We start from the raw sequence: 16559 nt of genomic DNA, 5'->3' as shown, positions 1-16559 counted from the left end.
GCCTCATTCATTCAACTGCTTGGTGCGAGCAGGACCCAGGTGTAAGCTCAGACGCGAAGAAGGCCAGAAGCGAACCGGCTAACGAAACGAAACACAGATCACGACATTAGGACAGGGAGTTGATCAGCCCCGCAGGACGAGCAGAAAATAAAAGGAGGCTGAAAGCGACGGTAGTAGGATATCGTAGATACATGAAGGACGTCTAATGTACACACAGCACCTCAATTAACGAAAAGTAGGGTCAACGGACAGAGACAGAACGAAAGCAGAAGCCTATAAATATGCAATAGAACCTCGGCGAAAAGTCAAGAGGGAATGAGCAAATATCGAGACACAAGGGAATAGAGAGAGCCGCAAATATATAAAAACAAAGAATGATTCCAGATCCGTGAAGACAAACGACGATGAGAAGTGAGCGTGAAAGGGGGGTGACTACTCTATGATGCGCAGAACCAGTTCAGAGATCCAGTCGATGATTTTCCGTGTGGCTTGAGGTCGATTAGAAGGTAAGAAAGAGAAGTTGTTCGCCAGCCCAGCCATTCCCAGCTCCTCCAATGCCAACATCAGGTGTCGACTATGACTTGGATTACCGTTACCCGTCTCATCGACCGTACTCAGCGTCGAAACCGAGCCGCGGAGGTTACTTTGAGTAGGATCAAGCATGACCATGTGGAAGACGCTCGAAGTCGCACTAAGGATGGCTGGCTTGGACGAGTTGGCGAAAGTGTCTTGAATCTTGTCCTGGAGCCCTTCATATCTGGGTGTAAAGAAAGAGAGTTCGTCTGAGCCTCCATGTGTATTATGATAAAGCAAAGAAAACTCACATCAGAGACACGATTTCAGGATAATTGAGAGCAAGATCCGCTAGCAAGGACATGATGATCTCCGTCTCCGCATCGTCTCCTTGAGCATTTGCGAGCATGGTGCCGATGAAAGTGATGGAAAGAACGGCCGTGTTCTGGTCTGTGATCCCGAGAAGCTCAAACGGAACACGAGGAACCCGTGAATCGTCCGGTTGCGTGACACCATCCTCGATTTGCCAATACGCGTCTGCATTCGCGTCCGACAGCAGTTCGCGGAAACTGCTCGTGGTCGTGGATACTGGCAAAAGAGCAAGGAAGTATCCCAGAGCATCCGGGACGATCGCTGAACCCACCCCTTCGTTCTGAACCTCAAACTCCGGTACTGCTCGTGCGCTGACCCGGAGCAGCGTCCTCAGAGCTTCGATGGCAGCATCCCGTAGAGGAGGGTGGCGAAGGCCCTTGAAAATGATCGCGGCGAGGGAGAAGGAGAAACTGGAATCGAATGAAACCCCTAAAAGTTGATCCAGCTGGCAAGCCACTTCTTCAAGAGGCGATCGGTGGTCGAGAAGTGTCACAGAAACTCCTCGGAGTAACAGTCCCTGCTTGTACAAGGACTCCAACGTCTCGCGGAGGAGAAGCGCGGCCTCGTTGAAGAACGCCATGTAACTGGATTGAAGGAGCGCGACGGCCAGCCAGAATACTTGGGCCAAATATCGAGAATCGGGTACCAGTCCGGGGACAACGTTGCGCAGGCATCGTAACATGCTGACGACCGACGCAGTGTCTGCTTCACCACTGGACTGTTGCAAAGCGGTCTTGAACGCGACGAGCATCTGGTAGAAGAAGTCATCGTCCACCTCCGTCGTCGCTAACGTGCCCAAAACGACAAATGCCCGAGATTGTATGGCAGGAGAGACTTGGAAGGCAGTCGAAGTAACCAGACTCATCCAACGAGCGCGCCACACGTTCAGCAAACCTACGCAAACACATGTCAGCCTCCTTCGAGTACATATCTCCAATGTTGCAGTTCTTACCTTTGGGTTGCGCACAGCATTCCATGATCCTAAGTAGGAAACGAGTAAGGCCGTCCTGGTTGTCCAATAGGTCCTTATCACTTTTCGGATCATGAGCAATGAGCTCGCTCGTTCGGGACGCGCGATGGAGACCGAAAAGCTTGAGGGTCTTCGGGTCACTACACTCTTCGAACAAGAGACGGATTTCTGGGCTTGCAGGATCCGTTGGGCGCGTGATCCACTGGGAGTTGACGAGATCGACGACGAGGCCCCAGACGGTGCATCGAATCAAGGAGTCCCCTGTGGCCGCAATGAGGGTGACCATATGAATGACTTCCGGGACGTAGAGGTTGCTGAGGACTGGCTGCTTGACTTGCTGACTCGCGACCAGTGCAAGCCGAGCCAGTGACGCGATTTCGTTCCAATGTGCGTTGTCGGCGAGGTTCTTGGTGGGCTTCACGGAGGTCTTGCCCAACGCCTACACAAAGCAGTCAGGAGCCGACGGGGCAAAATTGGAAACAATGCATACCTTGCGCATCTTCGACAGGATCTGACCGCGTACATTGATCGACGAGAGCGGCATCATAATGAGAGCGATGCTCTCACAACGCGAAGATCCGATACCTCCATCGATCGCAGCTCGCATCAACTCGTCCAGAGCGAGGGATATCAACTGTGCGTCACCCTTTGCGATCTCCGTCCAGATGAGTTTCTGAGACACCGCCAGACCCTGAACTCGTGCATGCTGATCAGCTTGAGGACGAAAGACGGTTGCATACTTTTCTCACCTGAACGTCGTTTAGCGTCGCCTCGATGAGCAGGCGTATACAGTCACGAAGCTTCGTGCTGGCGTGATCATAGTTCGGATGGGTAGGGTCGACAAAGTTGGATAAGTTCTTGAGCCAGGGACACATGTACGTCAGACAGTGTAATCGCTGAGCGGGTCCGGCCTTCTCCATGACTCGTACGATTTCGGTGATGAAATCGAGGGTCAAATATGGGACCAAATTGGAGATGCGCTCGCTCATCTGGGAAAGGACGGGGAGTGTCGATCCTGTAGCCCAGATACCTACAAGGACTGTCAGAAGACAGCGAAGGGAGGTCAATGATATGACTCGCCTTTGAGAGTCAACACCGGGTTGTGGTCGAGGTTGAAAGATTCGACCACGGCCGAAAGGAGCTCGTAGGAAGCTCCTCTCAGTTCGTCCTCGTCGACACCCATATTCAGGAAGGCAATGTGGAGCAGAGTCGCGCTGACGTTAGATAGCCTTGAGAATCGCTCGGTTCCCGGGAAGGGCATAGGCCTCATGCGGCTCTTTGCAGCGCGGATCGACTGTAAGAAACAGTCAGCACTGTCATGCAATTCCTACACAGAACAACTCACCTTGACGATGTGGTCTCGCACCGGTGAGGAGAAGTACATGGTAACAGCATTTCTCGCCTTCCGAATGATAAACTCCGATGGATCGTGGCCTGTGGAGACGTTGTAAACGTCGCTGACTTCCGAGAGAGGGATGATCTCGACCGTCTTGCATGCCAGCGTCTGCGAGATGGGCTGAGTTTTGTCCTGCGCAGAAAGGTCAGCGGATCCATTTGGACGAAAGCTCATTCATGACCTACCGAGGTGATACGAATGTGACTATTCCCGACGTGCATCGTCACAGGGATCCGTATATGATGCGAGTGGCGCATCGTGATCTGCGGGATCTCTTCATTGGATTCTTGCTCGAGGCTCGCTGAAATATTCTGCTGTTAATTACTACTCAAAAACGGATTGCATATATGATGCAGGTACTCACTTGCGTAGACAAGCGGTGCAACACACGTCGCAGGGACATAATGCTGCAGCTCGTCCGTCGACGAACATGCTCGCACTTCACTACAGAGGCTCAAACCTGGTTATATGTAAGCAGAGCGAAAAAAAAAATATAGCGAGGAAAATCACTGTACCGGCTGTGATATTGTACAACCTCCGCAAATACTTATGCGCCGCCGCATTGGGATTGAGGAAATACGTCGTAAGGAAACGTGAGCGAACATCCGCTGGGAACATCTCCACGCAATACTTCAGCCACTGGAAGGGTACTTGCGAGGACGACGAGAACGAAGTCCAGTCGATGATGATGTCGAACATCCGATTCTCGTACGCTGGTGCTGTCAAAGTCTGCAGTGAAAGAGGTGTGAGTACGTGTCGAGGTGTGAACAGGTCACGATTGCCTACCTTGAAGATGTGATACAGTAGCAATTCGATGTCCACGGTCTCCACGTCAAGTTTCGATGCAAACAGAACGAAGACGGCGGGCTCATCCTGAACATACCGTTGAGCATCACAGAAATGGGACAGGTCGACATAAGGAATCTCACCTTGTCAGTGAAAGTCTCCACGAAGATCTCTCGCACAGAAGATACACTATGACGGTCGTTCCTGTTGAGAAGCTCAAGGTAATCTCGATGTTGCGAGCTAGAGAGTATCGAAAGTCGCGGAATCTCGATGGGTGCGCCAAGGTCGACCAGCGCCGAGCAAAGAGATGCCCACGCCTGCTGTCCCTTGATCGCAGACGAATCTCCTTCCGCCGAAGGCTTCGAGAGACTGAGCAATTCCTTGCCAACCTTGTCCGCGTGTTTCTCGAAGAACCGGTGGAGGACGATAGTATCGGTGTCGTCGTAGGAGAGGCCAGTCCACTCCTCTGGCTCTTCCTCACCTGGCAAAGGATTGTACTTCTGGTAAATTTCATTCACGTTCAGCGACAAGATAGCGTCAATATGTAGGAAATAGATACTTGCATTGAGCTCGCTAAGGAACCTAGTCACATTGATGATGTTGTTTCCGAGGAAGTCATTCAACGCAACCATGTAGGCCTCCTTGCCGAAGAAGATGTTGTTCGCAAGGTTCTGGATGATCTTCGCAATGACCATGAGCCCACGACGGATGATGCCACCGTCGTCCTTCGGTATCTCCACATCGACAATGTCAGGCGCGACCACAGCAGGTGAGATGAACCTGGGGCATGACATCAGCACAAAGATTAGTTTCGTCGCGATCGACTGAACGCACCGTAAGAAGATGAATGCTCCCAACGCAGCGAACTTCGCTTCGGGCCACACTTGGTTCCTAATCACCATGTTCAGAGAAAAAATGGTGATGAATCCAACCGTGAGCCACTTACACTGCTTTCCCTATATGCGCACAAAGCTCGCGGAACATCCTGTCCAAATTGTACATCAGAAAACACGCAACAGTCGACGCAAAAGAAGGGTGTACTCACGAAGGAAGAGCCGGCACCGACGCAGAGATGATCTCCAGGAACGACGACGCGACCAACTCGACGTTCTTCTGGTTCTGTTTCACATCCTGGTCACCAGCCTTCGACGGATCGAGCTCGTAACCGCGCCCAGGCGGCAAAGTGGTCATAGTCTTGATCAGTGGAATGAGGAGGCTGCGGAGGTATGTGTAACCATGTATGCGCGCAAAGGCAGAAAGCAGACGAGTGCAACTCGAGTTGCCACGGAAGAGCTCAGCTTCGTTCTCTATAATAAAAAGCACGCATTTGAGATCAAAAAAAAACCTGTCAATGCAAGTAGGCGAGACACGTACCTGTACGAGCGATTTCACGGTCGACCAAGACCTTCATCAAGTTCATGAGGGAGGTTCGAGTGTCGAAGATGTTAAGCAGCACAGGGATAACCTGGTCAATTTCTCCAGGAGGACAAGTTTCGCAGATTGCCAGAACGAGGACCATCTACGAGACACGAATCAGCCACCAAAGGACGACCAAACATAAACTAAGCTTCAACACATACGTCAGGACCTTTCACCAGCTACAGCAAAATGAAGCAATCTCAGCATATATCCACAACAGCCACAAGCACAAACTCCAAAACATACCTCGCACAGCCGACTCCGACTCCCAAGAATAGCCGAGCTCTCCGCCGACTCGAAGGTAGCGCCCTGTCCCATAACCCGAGCAAAAACGTGCGCAAAGATGATCCTCTTCGAAGTATCGCCGTCGTACGCCAACGGCAGACTGTGCTTGACGCCACTCTCGGTGTTCGCGCTGATGAGCCGAGCGAGACCCTCGATGACCAAGTCCCGTAACTCGACGTCGCGTTGCCAGAGACGAGTCCGCTATCAGGAGCTGTCAGTATTAAATAACCCTCCAAGAAGGAAGAGGAACTTACATGCGAAAAGGACGACACTTCGGACAGACCGTCGTCCTGAGGCTAATATATTGAGAAAGGATCAGTAACGAACGACAACAGAGTAAACTAAAGGGAACGCACAGCATCGGTACGAGCAAAGTCCAACAGGCGTAGGATGAGATTCGAATACCGAATGAACAACCTCGACACGACGTGGCCCGACTCATCACTCCCAGACCCATCCATCGGCCTCAACTGCAGCCGATCCATGAAATGCACCGCGGCCTTCAGACTCGCGATGTTCACCTCATGCTGCAATCTTGCCAACTCCGGGTCGCCGGTCTTCGTTTGTCCACAGCCGAGAGGATCTCTTAGTGAACATACTCCGTGGATTGTAAATGAAGATACTCACAGCTTGCGGGTCTTGGATCCAGTCCATGACGACATCGAGGACCTGCTGGCGAGTGGTCGATTCCTTCCTCAGTGCCAACATATCCGTTCTCGAATACACGCTATCGCAAAGCTGGCAGAACTTGAGCCTTACACGCCAAGACGCCGGATCGCCAAACCGGGTGATGAAGCCCGCGAGGGCATTCAAAGTCGGTGTCATATCCACGGCCAAAAGGTCGTCGCTCGCCTGAGTGTTCTCGACCAAAAGCTTCAAGACCGCAATGAACTGCATGAAAAGAAGGTTAAACGGCAACCCAATGGAATGACTTGCAAAAGCGCCAAAACGCACCTGATCCAGAAAAATCGCGAAATGTTCCGACCAGTCCAAATTGCTGCCTTGGGTGATATCCTGAATGACCCTAAAGATGACACTGTCACAATGCAACCAGAAAAGCACGTAGTCATATGTGGACAACTTACTCGTCCAGATGCCTGAACAGCTTCCCATAAAGCTTCGGACTCAGCTCCGTCCCCAACGCCTCCTTCGAGATCTCCCTGGCCATGATCGAATCCGAGATCAATAAGTCAATGAGGTAGGTTACGAAAGTGGTGATCAGTTCTCTCGGGTCTCTGAGCACACGCATAGAGTCGGGTAAGAGTTCGGCGGGGATGATTCCTTGTAACGATTCTGGCTCGTGCTGCTCTTCTAAGCACACCGACCCACAGGCTGCGAGCATCAGCGTCAGGTTCTGCCACGAATGCTGTTGTTCCTGTAGGAGAAGAAAAAAAAAGCATTAGACTTGACTGGTGGTGATATATCATGCTAGACGTACTTCGAGCGACAAGGACTTGTCACCAGTCGGGACGTGTCCTCCTTGTACCCCGTCGGCAGTGAGAGGATCCAACGGTGCTCGAATGACGAGCTCCGTCAGAGCACACCAGCGGTAGTAACACTCCTCCCAGATGGCAACGGTGAACGGCGTCGGCGATATCATCGTCCGGACATGCTTTCTGAGCCTTTTCTGCCACGCCACACGACCTATACCCCGGAAACAAAAAGACATTGATTCATTGACACTCTCACTGCGGAGGAGCGAGGAGACTGCTTACCTGTGACAATGATTTTAGGATCTCCTATCTGTTCGTAGGCAGTGAACCGCTTGACACGATCCTCTTCGCTCCAAGCCTCGTGCACCTTAACATTCACCATCCTCTCGGCCAAGGCTATGACCCGTAAATTGTGCGCCGAAAGACGAGAGACGGCAGAATCGGCGGAGGCGAGACAGACGGCGCTCGCTATCTCCATCAGAGCGAGAGCGGGAACGCGCGACTCCGCCATCTTAGTCTGGTAAAAGACTGTATCCTCCTAGAGAAGGAAAACATGGTCAGAACGAAAGATGGTTCGCGGTCTGTAAGGAGGGCCACAGAAAAAAAGAAACAGGAAAAAGGAGGAATGGAAAACGCACGGGAAGATCACGGATATACAACAATATCAACGCATGCCCAATCTCCGCCCACATCCTCTGCTTCTCCTGATCCATCCTCGTATGCAACATCTGCAACGCCACCGTCCTCAACGCCGCCGCCTGTCCCACCGTCTGCCACGCCACCCCAAGGTCAAAAAGCGGATCGCTCTTCTTGATCGTCCCGACCTGATTGCCCACATGGAACAACGCCATCGAAATAGCGTACTGCACGCTCGAGTCCGTCTGCTCCTCCCAGACACGCATGGCGATGGGCATCCATTCCGATACTTCGTCGATCGTGAAGTCCGTGAAGCTCCAGGCGACGGAGGTTTTCCAGAGGTGCAGGATCCCGATGAGGAGGAGTTCGCGGTCGGCGACGGTTTCGGCGGTGAAGCGTTTGGCTTTGGGACGGTAGGCTGTTCGTCGGAGCGTGCCGTTGGCGTCGATCTCGGTACGACGTACGCCGCCGAACTGTTCGAAAAGAGATGTATTCGCATGCGCTCAGTGAGATGAAAATACGATGAGGATGAGGATACGAACTTTGAAGATGTTTCGGAAACGGTGGGCTAGGGCGTACAATGGTTCTACGGGGTTCTGCCATGGAAGCACCCGGGCCTGACGAGGTGAAGGGTGCAAAAATGGTTCAGCACACTGAAATATGGAGCTAAAAGAGCTTGGAGCACATACTTCAGTAGTAAGAGTGATCAGGGCCTTGACCACACAAAGCTTAACGGCATCAGACCGTTCGGGCTCTAAACACGTCGTGAGCAGCACCATGGAATCCTCCAACGGTGTGAATCGGTACAAAGCCACAAGCGCATCTGCGAACAGCGCCACATCGATCTCTTCAGTTGATTCCCAGAACGGTCTGTTCTGATAGTACTTCAACACAATGTTCTGTGTTGCACCGCATGTCAAGTTGTGTTTAAATCAGTATGTTGGCACGGCAAAGTGACAGTAGAAGTAGAGACACTTGCCTTGACGTCATGCATAATATCGTACGCTAGTGAAATGATAGGAAGATCGCCCTCGGGACGGACACGTATCGCCCCTCTGCAGACATCGAGGCAGCACACGATAGCCACGTCCTTCAGCTTCGAATTTGACTCTCCATGCTTCAACAAGCTAGACATAAACTAAACAATGCCCACAGACAGGTCAGAATGCGAAAACAAAACTAGACCGGGGAACCGTAAAGCAACCTACCTTTGCTATGTTGTGCTTGCTCTGTCCGGAAGCCACGATATTACTCGAAAACTCGTTCCGCATCCTTTCCGCCGAGATACATCCGAGAACAGCCAAAGTCGGCCACACCGCTTTCGCGTTGTTGATAGTCCCCGTCGTCGGCTCGCTCTGGTCCCAAAGGAGATCAAAGACACGCTCCGGTGCGCTGTCCATACGTCTGAGAGAACGAAGGGCTTCGTTGAACTCGACTGGGAAAAGGTCGATCCAGTTCCAACATGCCGTTCTGAGAGGTATGGCGACGGCGACTTTCGCTTCTCGTTTCATGTTGATCAGCTGGGAGCCGAGTTCTGGATGGATGAGGTAGAGGAAGAGTAATATGTTGGGTTAGGTCGCAAGTTGTGGATATACCAAGTCGTACCTTGTAGAATCTGAACGAGTCGCGTCTTGTCGAGTGCACTATGCTTCATCAGATGCAAATCGACAATGTCCGGGTTGTCCTCCGTCGTATTCGTCAAGAAAGCAATCTTCCACTTGATCTTGTGCAAGACAACGGGCCAGTTGGAGGCAGACAGGTGGTAGACGATGCGTCCCGCGAACTTGAGGATGAGAGAGTTGAGAGAGAAGTACGACTTTGCAAGGATCTTGTGGGTCTTCTCGAACTTGACGTTGAGTTGGGGGATGGACATCGTGCTGTACCCGCCAGAGTTCACGGAAGTGGACGAGTTATTTCCGATGGGTTTCTGAGCACGAGGGGTTTTCCCATTGGTGTTCGCCTCCAGCTCAGCTGGGGTACCGTCCGCGTTCGCTGGTGGTAAATCGACATCGAAGAATTCTGAAGGTTGCGCCGGCACCTCGTCCAGCTCAATACTCTCAAAGTCATGGAACGTCGCCTCGAAAGAAAGATTAGCAGAGGACATCAGACGTCCTTCTGGTGGAGAGGTCTGTCGGAGGAGAACGATCATAAGACTGAGAATATATTTTGCGCAATTGTCGTCTAACGGTGGGGGTTCCGTCCATCCTGATGGCGAGGCGAGGTGGTCGGAGGACGTCGCCTGGCGGCCTGATCCGGTTTTGGAGTTGGAGCTCGAGTTGGCACGACCGGCGGTAGAGGGGATGGGTGATTCTGGGGCGGAGAAAGGAGCGGTGGATTTGCCTTTATTATTGAGACGTGCTTCGTCCGCGTAACGGTGCCAGCGCGAGGCCATGGCGACGGAGAGGACTTTGAGGACGAAGAGTTGGGATTGGAGGACGTCGATCGTGCGCGGAACATTGACATCCGCTTGCTGTGGCGACGGTTGGCTAGAGCGAAAGTGGAGGGGTGCTGAACGCGACGTACCTTGGGCAGCTTATCCAGAAGCTCGGTGAGAGCGAGAGCGATGACATCGAGAGAATCTCGGGAGAGTTCAACGAGGCAGCTGATGGTCTCTTCTATTGCGCTGTCGTTCTCAATCAGCGGCAGTTCGAGACCTGAATGGCAGGGAAGCTTGAGGAAACAACGGGTCGCTTCAGAAATCAGAGCAAGGACAAGGCTGTACTCGGACGCGTACCTTGTTCTTGAGTCTATTTACAAGAACCTGGATGACCTTTTGTTGATGGGAGAGGCCTGAGGTGGAGGAGGAAGAATACGGGGTGGCCTGGGCAGTAAAAGCGTGATGTTGCGAGTCGTTACTCCTGTGTGTTCTGACGGCAGCAGATGAGGATGCTGCGGGTGTGGAAGATGTGGTATGGCCGACGGAGGCAGATGGCCTGCGTCCTGGGGCCATGAGAGATGCGTAGCCGACTACAGGCGGTGCTGTGGTCGACGGCGTGGACGTTAGAGATGAAGGGTGAGGAAGAGGACGTGAGGGGAAAGACAGCAAGTGCAGACGGCGCTGCAAGGGATATGTCCCACGGCAGTCAATGCACTCAACGGGGGCGTCTTTACGGCTTACGTCAGGCGCTATAGGGTCCAGGCGGCTTTATATTTCATCTGCTCTTCCACCGACGGCGGCGATGTCACCATGGCCACAAATGCACGACTGTCAGCGGTGGGCCTGCAATGTTGCTGTAGCAGCGACAGTGGACTCAGCAACTTTGCAGGGCGGCGACAGAGGCGAGTTTGTTTTCGTCTTAATCGCCTATTATTTAAGCTTCGCAAAATGAGCACGATAAGCGTCCTGTTTGAGCCGATCGCACTAGCGTTGGTCTAGTCTGTCTTGTGTGAGGTCTGCATTTGGAGACTAGTGTTGGTCTTGCCTCGATATCGAGTGCCAGCTTTCAAGCGACTCCCTCCACACGCACTGGCACGTCCGGGGCGAGAGCCGGGAAGCCTTTGTACTGTTTGAGGGCGCGTGAGAGAAGGAGGCGTGACCGGGGCGGCAAGCGCTGATTTGTACTTGTGGGTCCATGTAGACGCTAAGGACACAAGGAAAGATAAGCGGGCAAGTTGATCTTGAGAGAGTTCGCCACGGGGCCTGCCTGCGGTGGCACGGATTTTGCGAGTGACAGATTTAGGGCGGTGTGGACGGAGTCAATTGTGTCTGATACAGTACTTGGGCCTCGTGCCTCCGCATTGTCCCTTTTCCTAGCAGAAGCCGTCGACAGCGAGTGGCGTGCTAGTCGACAATACGGACTCCGCCCTTTCTCCCAACTCCGAACGACGCGAGGCCCTCTCCGCCCCCGACAGTCCTCACTGCGCCTCCTATAAGTTCAAGACATCGCCGCACCACCCACCTCTCTTCCCCCCACCACCATCTCCCTCGTATTTTTCCTTTCTCCTCGCTGTCGCTTCCTTCGCTCTGCCCTATCCTCGCTCAATCCCCATCGCCCATTGCTTTTCGCTCTTATCGACTCGCTCCTCTTTTTTTTTGTGATTCAGGCCTGCATCGTTGCCTGCTGCTGCCCATTTCTCTCAATTCACCGCATACAATCAGAAAAAAAAACAGAATAAGCTACTACGAACTTCGAGCATATAATCAGCTCCATCGATCGTCACGTCCGTCCGCCCCATCCACGACTTCACATCAGCACTCCCGCCCGTCCGCCGAGATGTCGCGCGCCGATATGCAGGACTACGACTACCCTCCCGGGCTCAACATGGCTCGCCCCAATGGCTACGCCGACACCGAGCCGAATCAGGCCGGCTCGCTAACCGGATACGGCCTATCCGACCGCGCACTCCCTTCGGGCACGCATTACTCGTCTCTCGGCGCACTCAGTCTTTCACCAACTCACTCCAATATGTCCCGCTCCGCCGCCATTCACGACCGCGATTACAATCTCGGAGATGGCTGGGCATCCGTCCCAAGCACAAACAGACACCAAACAGCGCTCGGGTCCCCCACGCCACTCTCCCAGCAGTTCAACCACCAGCTCCCTCTCCATCTCTCCTCCAACACCGCCTCTTCCCCTCCTCACTCTCTCCAGAACATCGGCTTGGGCTCAGCCGCCAGCGGTCCTTTTTCTCCCTCCTACAAAGAACGCGACTCTTTTAGCTCCTCGAACAGGCACTCTCAGTCCACCCCTAACCAGCCCACCTTCACGCACGCTCCCCTACCCGCCAACCCTCTCACCTCAGCTTCTTCTGCGTCGCGCACGACTCTCTGGTGGGGCGAACTTGAACCTTGGATGGACGAAGAATACGCAAAGCAAGTCTGTGGTCTGATGAACTGGGATCCCCTCAGCATCAAGGTCCCTCATCCCGCTCCCGACCCCGTCACTGGTCAACAAGCAAACAATCCAGGCTATTGCTTCCTCACATTCTCCACCCAGGGCCAAGCCTCGTCTGTTCTCAATCAGATTAACACCACCAACAGCGGGACCCCCATCACTATGCCCAACTCGACGAAACCCTTTCTTCTCAACTGGGCGTCATCCACCCCCATCCCGCCGTCTTTGTCACCGCCGGGAGGTGTCTCGGCTCAGCAGCAGCAGTACCCCAAGGAGTACAGCATCTTCGTTGGCGACTTGGCTCCCGAGGCGTCTAACTCCGACCTCGTCGCTGTCTTCCGCAACCCAGTCCTCGGCCTTCGCAATGACCGCGAGCCCAAGTTCATCAGGCCCTTCCTGAGTTGTAAGAGCGCGAAGATCATGCTCGATCCTGTCACTGGCGTGTCTCGCGGTTATGGATTCGTTCGGTGCGTAGACACCCCTTTTGTGACACACTTCCATTGTTCCTGATTTTCCTGAAATTTTCTTACACTAGTTTCACCGATGAGGCTGATCAGCAACGTGCCCTGATCGAGATGCATGGCCTCTATTGTCTGTCCCGACCTAGTAAGTCTCAATTCTAATAGCATATATCCACCTTTTTCACATGTCACACAGTGCGCATCTCCCCCGCCACTGCCAAGTACAAGCCTCCCCCCTCGCTCGACCTTCCCCAAGTTCAGATCCCTGGCTTGTCGACTGGTATGGACGGACAACCCATCACCGTTGCGATACCTATGCCCGCCAACGGGACGAGTAAGAGCGTGTCCTCTCCTGTCGCGGCTCCTCAGGCCGCCTCAGCCAACTCTACTGGGTCGATGCACGGCTCTGGTAACGGTTCCGGATCCTCGATGTCACTTCCGTCCTCCAGTGCATCCGCAACCACGCTCGTCTCGAACTCTGCAGACGACCTAGCCCACATCCCGCCGAACGTTCTCTCGCAGCTCGCTCAGTACGCTAACGGAAACACCAAGAGCGTGGCCAGCTCCACTCCCTCTATCACCTCTGCTTTCGCTGGGGGTCAAGATCCAAACGCTTCCAAGTTCAATGTCACTGAGGAGTCGTGGAAGCATCAGCAGCAGGCGCGTGCGATCTTGGGGAACCTTATTGGGCCGAATGGCGAGCAGCTCACTTCTACGGATCCGTACAACACTACGGTCTTCGTCGGCGGTTTGTCTCCTCTCATCTCGGAGGAGACTTTGAGGACGTTCTTCGCTCCCTTTGGAGAGATTCATTACGTGAGTATATATGTGACGTCCCCGAGTGTCGTTGACTGACCTTCTTTATTCTGAACTGATTAGGTCAAGGTCCCTGTCGGCAAGCACTGCGGTTTCGTGCAGTTCGTTCGCAAGGCTGACGCTGAGCGAGCCATCGAGAAGATGCAAGGCTTCCCTATCGGTGGGAGTAGGATCAGATTGAGCTGGGGTAGAAGTCAATGTACGTGCATATATCGACCTCGTTATCCTTCGCCGATATTTACTCTACGTACTCTCACAGATAAGGCTGCACAGGCGGCCGCGCAAGCCGCCCAGACTGCCGCCCTCCAGGCTCACCTTCAAAGTCAAGCTCCTCCCTCGTCTGGCCAGACCATCACCGCCGAACAAGCTCTTCAAATCCTCCAGAAGTTTGGCCTGACGAGTTTCCTCAGCCCCGCTGGCGGTGAGGCCGGTGGTGTGAACGATGGCATGAACGGTGGCAACGACTCCAACGAGATCAGGGCGTTGAGCGAGAGTGAGCTTCAAGACCTTCTGATGGTCCACCGCGGAAGTATTGACAGGACGGAACCCGCCCCGTACGAAGGCTTCATTCCCAGCACCTACCTAGCTCAGAACGGCCAGCCTGCGTCGGTCGAACCCCGCAGCCTTCACGACCACCGCTCCAGTATACCAAGCTTGCCGTCGTCATTCTCCCCTTTCTCCCCCGACCCGAACAGCTTCCAGGAGACCAGGGCCCGCGCTGACTCTCAGCCTCTGAAGTCTGAGATGCTCCCTCATCCTTCGAGGAGCTACGCCCCTGGCTTCGGACCTCAAGATGTCAACGGGATGAATAAAAACGGTGTGGGAGCCGAAAGGAAGACTTCGCCCACGGGCACTGGCAGGCCTGCCAACACGTCTGCTTCGCAGCGTTTCGGGTCGTTCCTCGAGCAGAGTGGCCCTACCTACGGGTCTACTAGGACGACCGGCAGTGGCGTCATCTCTCGCCCGCCGTCATCGACCATCCCGAGGCAGACTTCGCCTCCCGTCCGCGACTCGCGCGGCGGAGAATACTTCGAGCACGATGCTATTCACGACCTCAACGGGACTCTCGCGAGCCTGGACTTGAACGAGCACGCGTCCTGGAGGCACGCTGGTGAGAACGGACAGGTCCACGGGGGAGCCTGAACCTGGTCATGATTACGACTAGACATAACACAAATAACACGAGTATTTTCTTTTCTGCGTTGAAGCTTTCTTTCACTGTCTCATTGACCTCGCTTTGAAGTTTTGTTTGCTTTGGAATAAACTATCATAGTAACGTCCGCCGGCTCCCTCTTCCTCCCGTCCCTTCTGTCACTTTGTTTGTTTGGCTATTCCTGTTTGGCAGCAGTCTATGTTTCTCCTCCGCGTTTCCCATTTCCCGCTTCGCTTGTCGCATGCATCAGTCTGTTCGTTGTTTTGGCATCGGGGTTGATTGACGACCGCTTTGCTCGTCCCCGTCTTTCTCGGGCGGTGGCGCAGTACTGTGGGATTGTTCTTCCCCCGCATGTTTACTATCGTTTGTTGTACCCATGTTTAAACCTCCATCATGACGCTCGTGCTGCAACTTCATCGAATCTTCGACGTTCTCCTCCTATCCAATTATCACTTTGTCTTTTCTCCTCTCCGTACCAGTTCTAGTTCAAGTTACTACATTCCAGTCTCGTTGGTCGTCTGCTGTCCCTCCTATGTCTCTTACCCAGTTTCCAAAGTTCTGTTTTCTCTCGATATTCCACTTTTTTTGTGTCTCGCTCGCTCTATGGTTTCCCAAATGTTCAAGTTTTAGTCTGTCAGTTCTCGCGATCCCCGCTACTCCATGTCTCTCTTCTCTCTCTTTTTCTCTCCTTCGCTCAACTCAGCCTATAACTCGTCCTCATCCAGAAACTCAGAGTCAAGTCCGAAATATCACCTTTGTCGTCGGTTTACCGCTTTTGTCTTCGTTTTATCATTGACAGTTCTGTTCAGCTCAGCTCAGCTCAGTTTAGTATTAGTACAAGTACACAGTTGCTAGGCACGTAAGTAGCAGAAAGACTCTGCGTTGCCCGTCCGCTTTTTCCCCCTTCGAACTCTTTACTTTGTTCGCTATCGTGGCGTTTTGCCTTGTCGTCGTCGTTGTACCTCGTTTTCGAGAGATTCTGTGTGTGTGTTTTCCTCCCTCTCTTTTTGTGTTTAATCATTAGTATGAATTGCAATCACGTTGTCATTTTGTTCTGTGGAAGTGCCATGCTCGTTTGAGCTCCGAGCTGTCAATTTCTAGGTTGGAGGTGGGCCACAGTGGCGCCGAGCGTCTGGAGGGCACGTCAGAGGATTGCCCGGATGACAGAATGATGGACTTGCTTGTTCTCCACTCGCATCTTGGCTGGGATATCCTTTGAGGCAACGATCTCGACTCATACGCTCATCATGTCCGTCAGCTCCCCATGGATGATGCACTCTTCTGCCCGTAATGACGTCGGTATGCTTCATTAAAAACGATCCAGACGACTCTATCGCTCTCTATGGTCTGTGGTCAGAGTACTTAAACCTCTTCAGACTCGCCCCAACTCGAATGTCTTCACGTCTAGCTTGTGTTCGCCCCTTTCTGACTCTCTCAGCTCACTCTCGTAGAACTCTTGTTTACTCGAGACCTATACTTGCTTC

At 53.2% G+C, this 16559-nt stretch overlaps 2 protein-coding genes across 2 annotated transcripts; one reads left to right on the top strand and one right to left on the bottom strand.

Annotated features, from left to right (window-relative positions):
• Window positions 1-92: 92 nt before the first annotated feature.
• On the bottom strand, window positions 93-10803 carry STEHIDRAFT_77189 (uncharacterized protein). Its single transcript, XM_007302396.1, has 34 exons — window positions 10545-10803; window positions 10334-10480; window positions 9416-10280; window positions 9019-9344; window positions 8790-8948; window positions 8500-8709; window positions 8353-8427; window positions 7813-8283; window positions 7457-7712; window positions 7180-7385; window positions 6827-7116; window positions 6696-6765; window positions 6369-6632; window positions 6098-6298; window positions 5996-6037; window positions 5703-5942; window positions 5618-5635; window positions 5412-5556; window positions 5083-5344; window positions 4984-5022; window positions 4872-4928; window positions 4601-4817; window positions 4181-4537; window positions 4038-4124; window positions 3767-3980; window positions 3616-3711; window positions 3437-3552; window positions 3201-3383; window positions 2936-3149; window positions 2605-2885; window positions 2346-2546; window positions 1838-2294; window positions 825-1779; window positions 93-757 (listed from the first exon to the last, which is right to left on the bottom strand). Exons 1-34 carry the CDS (start codon window positions 10758-10760, stop codon window positions 433-435), a joined length of 8262 nt encoding a protein of 2753 aa, XP_007302458.1. The 5' UTR covers window positions 10761-10803; the 3' UTR covers window positions 93-432.
• Window positions 10804-11704: 901 nt separating this feature from the next.
• Window positions 11705-16071, top strand: STEHIDRAFT_95374 (uncharacterized protein). The gene is made up of 5 exons (XM_007302875.1): window positions 11705-13112; window positions 13181-13251; window positions 13303-13922; window positions 13986-14121; window positions 14182-16071. The coding sequence occupies exons 1-5, from the start codon at window positions 12025-12027 to the stop codon at window positions 15063-15065; spliced, it is 2799 nt and encodes a 932-aa protein (XP_007302937.1). The 5' UTR covers window positions 11705-12024; the 3' UTR covers window positions 15066-16071.
• The last annotated feature ends 488 nt before the right edge of the window (window positions 16072-16559 follow it).

The sequence above is a fragment of the Stereum hirsutum genome (genome assembly GCF_000264905.1).
Source record: "Stereum hirsutum FP-91666 SS1 unplaced genomic scaffold STEHIscaffold_5, whole genome shotgun sequence".
Lineage (NCBI taxonomy): Eukaryota > Fungi > Basidiomycota > Agaricomycetes > Russulales > Stereaceae > Stereum > Stereum hirsutum.
The sequence above is the reverse complement of the archived record's forward strand: the minus strand, read 5'-3'. Positions and strand labels throughout refer to the sequence as shown.

Coding starts and splice junctions, on each gene's coding strand:
- STEHIDRAFT_77189 (XM_007302396.1), bottom strand. CDS start 10,760: ATGGCCCCAGGACGCAGGCCATCTGCCTCCGTCGGCCATACCACATCT. Junction 8,428..8,499: donor TGATCACTCTTACTACTGAA/GTATGTGCTCCA, acceptor TCACCTCGTCAG/GCCCGGGTGCTTCCATGGCA. Junction 3,150..3,200: donor TGCGAGACCACATCGTCAAG/GTGAGTTGTTCT, acceptor TGTTTCTTACAG/TCGATCCGCGCTGCAAAGAG.
- STEHIDRAFT_95374 (XM_007302875.1), top strand. CDS start 12,025: ATGTCGCGCGCCGATATGCAGGACTACGACTACCCTCCCGGGCTCAAC. Junction 13,252..13,302: donor CTATTGTCTGTCCCGACCTA/GTAAGTCTCAAT, acceptor CATGTCACACAG/TGCGCATCTCCCCCGCCACT. Junction 13,923..13,985: donor CCTTTGGAGAGATTCATTAC/GTGAGTATATAT, acceptor TGAACTGATTAG/GTCAAGGTCCCTGTCGGCAA.